At 31.6% G+C, this 3283-nt stretch overlaps 1 protein-coding gene across 1 annotated transcript; it reads right to left on the minus strand.

Annotated features, from left to right (window-relative positions):
* Window positions 1–1576: 1576 nt before the first annotated feature.
* LOC105803344 (transcription factor IBH1) lies at window positions 1577–2899 on the minus strand. Its single transcript, XM_012635469.2, has one exon. The coding sequence runs from the start codon at window positions 2483–2485 to the stop codon at window positions 1949–1951; it is 537 nt and encodes a 178-aa protein (XP_012490923.1). The 5' UTR covers window positions 2486–2899; the 3' UTR covers window positions 1577–1948.
* Between the last annotated feature and the right edge of the window lie 384 nt (window positions 2900–3283).

A 3283-nucleotide genomic window follows, 5' to 3' on the forward strand; every position in this document is an offset into this window, starting at 1 on the left:
ATTATTATTATTCTTTGCTACTGTTTGGTTAAGCGCATGATATTAAAACAAATAACATTAGGCTTTCAATATTTACATATTAATACTATGGTTTTTATTTTATTTTTCAACAGGAAGAACAATAGGGTTGATATGAATTAGGGTTTAGATTCGTTTTAATGCAGACTTCCAGTATAGTATTAGAAATCAAACTATGTCAACAATCAAAGTTTATCACAGATGTGTTGGGCAAATGAGACCTTGGCTCAATGGTAAGGTTGAGGTCTTACAAATTTTAAGATTTAAGGATCGTGTGGATTCTCTTTTATATTTATTCTAGTTAATTAGTTAGTTAGAGTTTAGTTAATGGTTAAATTAGTTATTTAATGTTTGATTGAAAATGATGTAACTTTAAAAAAAATGGAGATATGTGTTCTGTAATACTCAGAATAAAATGGGTCAAAGCTGGTTCAAAGGTGAAAAATGAGAGAAATATTGGATTCATGTAAGATAATAAGTAGTTAATAGTTAGAAAAGGAAAGAGTAGAAAATGGGAAAGAAACAAAGAAATGATGGTAAAAAATAATCTTATGTACAATTGCTAGAGGTATTCAAGGATAAGTGATTGTAGGATTAACATTCTTGACGTTGCTCGTAAAAGTAATACAGATTTCCACTATTTTTTTTGAACTTTCGAATTAAATTTTATATATTGTATGAAATTTATGAAATTGTTACGTGTTCATATATATTATAAGTAATACTTGGAAAAAGACAATTATTTATCACATATATATGTGATAATTAAATTGTTAATAATGATTTCAACAATTCATTATTAATTCTACTGAAAAATCACTTAAATAAAAAATTGTATATTAAGTTCTTAACAAGAAACAGATGTTTCATATAATAATGAACAAAAAAATTTGTTTCATATAATAATCTCCCATTCTTTTGTCTTGAAGATTTTTCCTTTATTAAGTTGACAGAAAAAGTTCACAAAGGGACGCAAATCTAAGAATGGCAAGAAAGCATGTGAGAGGATAAAGGAATGATTCCATATAAGGTCTTTTAGAGCAAATTGGTAGACAACACCCTAAAAAAAGTTAAAAGAAAAAACCCTGGAAAAATATATATAAAAAAGGGTCTTGTTTTTCATGAAAACCAATATAATAATTATTATTATAATTATTACACTAATACTTATATATATATATATATAAATAAATAAATAAAGGAGCATAATAATGGATTACATGGACCCATACACCTCTACTAGTATAGATTCTTTTATAGTTTATTTTAGCATTATTGAAAGAAAACATTCTACATTTGAGTTTAGTTTAATTTAATTTAGTTTTTGAGTTTTCAATTTGTTAATTGTTGTGTGGTTGATAATTGACTTAAGGTACAACTAAAATTACATTTGTCTCACCTTAATATCATATAGCTATCTTGATGTACACTCCTGCCAAACTAAGAAAACAAGTTCATTTTCTTTTCAATATTGAAAATATTTCTATGAGAGAAAGGAAAACGTAGAAAATGGTAATTGATCAACCAAAACAATAGAAACCCAGAAACAAGAACAAAATACCAAAGAAATTAACTAGTAGGATTAAATCTATCTATCTTATAGCAGAGGAATGACTCCAAATTATATGTAAAATACAGGCTTATAGGGAAAAAAAGATGCAAACATTAACTAAAGAAACAGTTTATAGAAATGAGAAAAGAAAATCCCAATATCTCACAAAGATTATGCAAGTTCCTCGGATTGAAAACTATTTCATCTCAATTACCTATATATCTGCTCTCTACTGAAAATAAAAATACTTACCATCTTAGACAAATCATCTCTGTATGAATCATTTTCCCTTTCAACAATATGTTCCTCTGATTTATGCATATTTATTCTATATATAACATTGATGTAATAAGTATATATATGTATGTATATATGGAATTACTCAAGGGAGTAGAGATTGGCGATTTTTTTCATCACCTGTACCTGTGTGGTGAGGCACTTAATGTAATGCGCAGTTTCATCCAACAAGTTGCATAAATCCATGGATTCACCACCTGGAACAAGCTCTCTTAGCTCCTCAGCTTGGACAGCAAGCCCAACATGGTCCTCCTTGTTTTCTTTTTCATGGCTTGTTTTTTCCACGATGGCAGCTCGATGATTAGTGGATGTAGTTGTTATTGTAGTAGTAGTGGTAGTACGAGTCTTGATCGATGATCTTCGGCCTGATGAGGCTAAACGACGACGGGACTGGCTTCGGAGCTTCCAAAGCGTTGCCCTACTCCAAGTTCTCCTCGACCTAACCGAGTAAGCCATGGACTTGTCAGCTGCAACCTTAATTCTTCGATAACGTTGGAAAATCTCTCTGGGAGAAGATGATGATATAGGTTTTTGAGCATTTATTTTAATCAGAGCCCTAAGGAACCTTGCGGTGAACCTGGATTTAAGAGAACTAGGGTTCAAGTGCTGAGAATCCATGATGGGTTTTTCTAGAGTATTAACTATCTAGGGTTTTCTTTTATATGAAGGTTGGATAAGAAGATATATATAATAACTAACTGTCGTACAGGGTTTTCCTTTTTTGGATGGATCAGAGGGTCAAATGAAAAATTAGTTGAGCAGGGGGGAGAAGGAATTGAAGAGAGATGTGATTTTCTGACACAGAGGGGGGGCCAGTTGCCCAGAAATGATCTCAAGGACAAAAATCTCAACTTTTTAGTTTTTTCTGACAAATTCTGACACAGTATCTATATAGACCAACCAGACAACAAGAAAGACATGGATGTTTGGCAAAGGGAAATTTCAGAAAACTAAACTCATGTGAGTGAGAGGAGATTGGAAATGGGAGGTGTAAAGAGGAAGGAGACTTTATGATTCAACCTTTGATAAGCATTGGTTATAAACACCAGTTAAAAAATATTATTATTTATTCTATATAAATATCGTTTTAAACCGATTTCACTAGACAGGGATTAATAATGATATACAATATATTTGAATTACACGTTTCAGCTTTCGTTTTCAGTTTGGGGTTTTGGAGATGAGAGGTAAAGTGAGTGTATGTGGGGCTGAAATAGCCAACCACCATATGATCGCACATGGTTCCATTCTCCCACTTGGATTAATGTGGGGTCTCTTTGTTTTTTTTTTTTGGTGGGGGGTCTTCAATCTTTCGTCTTGCTTTCTCTCCCCTCACATTTTGTTTTGTTTTGCCGTGAATCATTATTATTTCCTTGGTAAACTTTGAATGCCTTAACCTTTTGCCTGTCGACTGGT

This window comes from Gossypium raimondii, chromosome 11, assembly GCF_025698545.1.
Source record: "Gossypium raimondii isolate GPD5lz chromosome 11, ASM2569854v1, whole genome shotgun sequence".
Classification (NCBI taxonomy): Eukaryota; Viridiplantae; Streptophyta; class Magnoliopsida; order Malvales; family Malvaceae; genus Gossypium; species Gossypium raimondii.

Excerpts from the sequence above, each read along its gene's own strand:
- LOC105803344 (XM_012635469.2), bottom strand. The coding sequence starts at position 2,485 with ATGGATTCTCAGCACTTGAACCCTAGTTCTCTTAAATCCAGGTTCACC.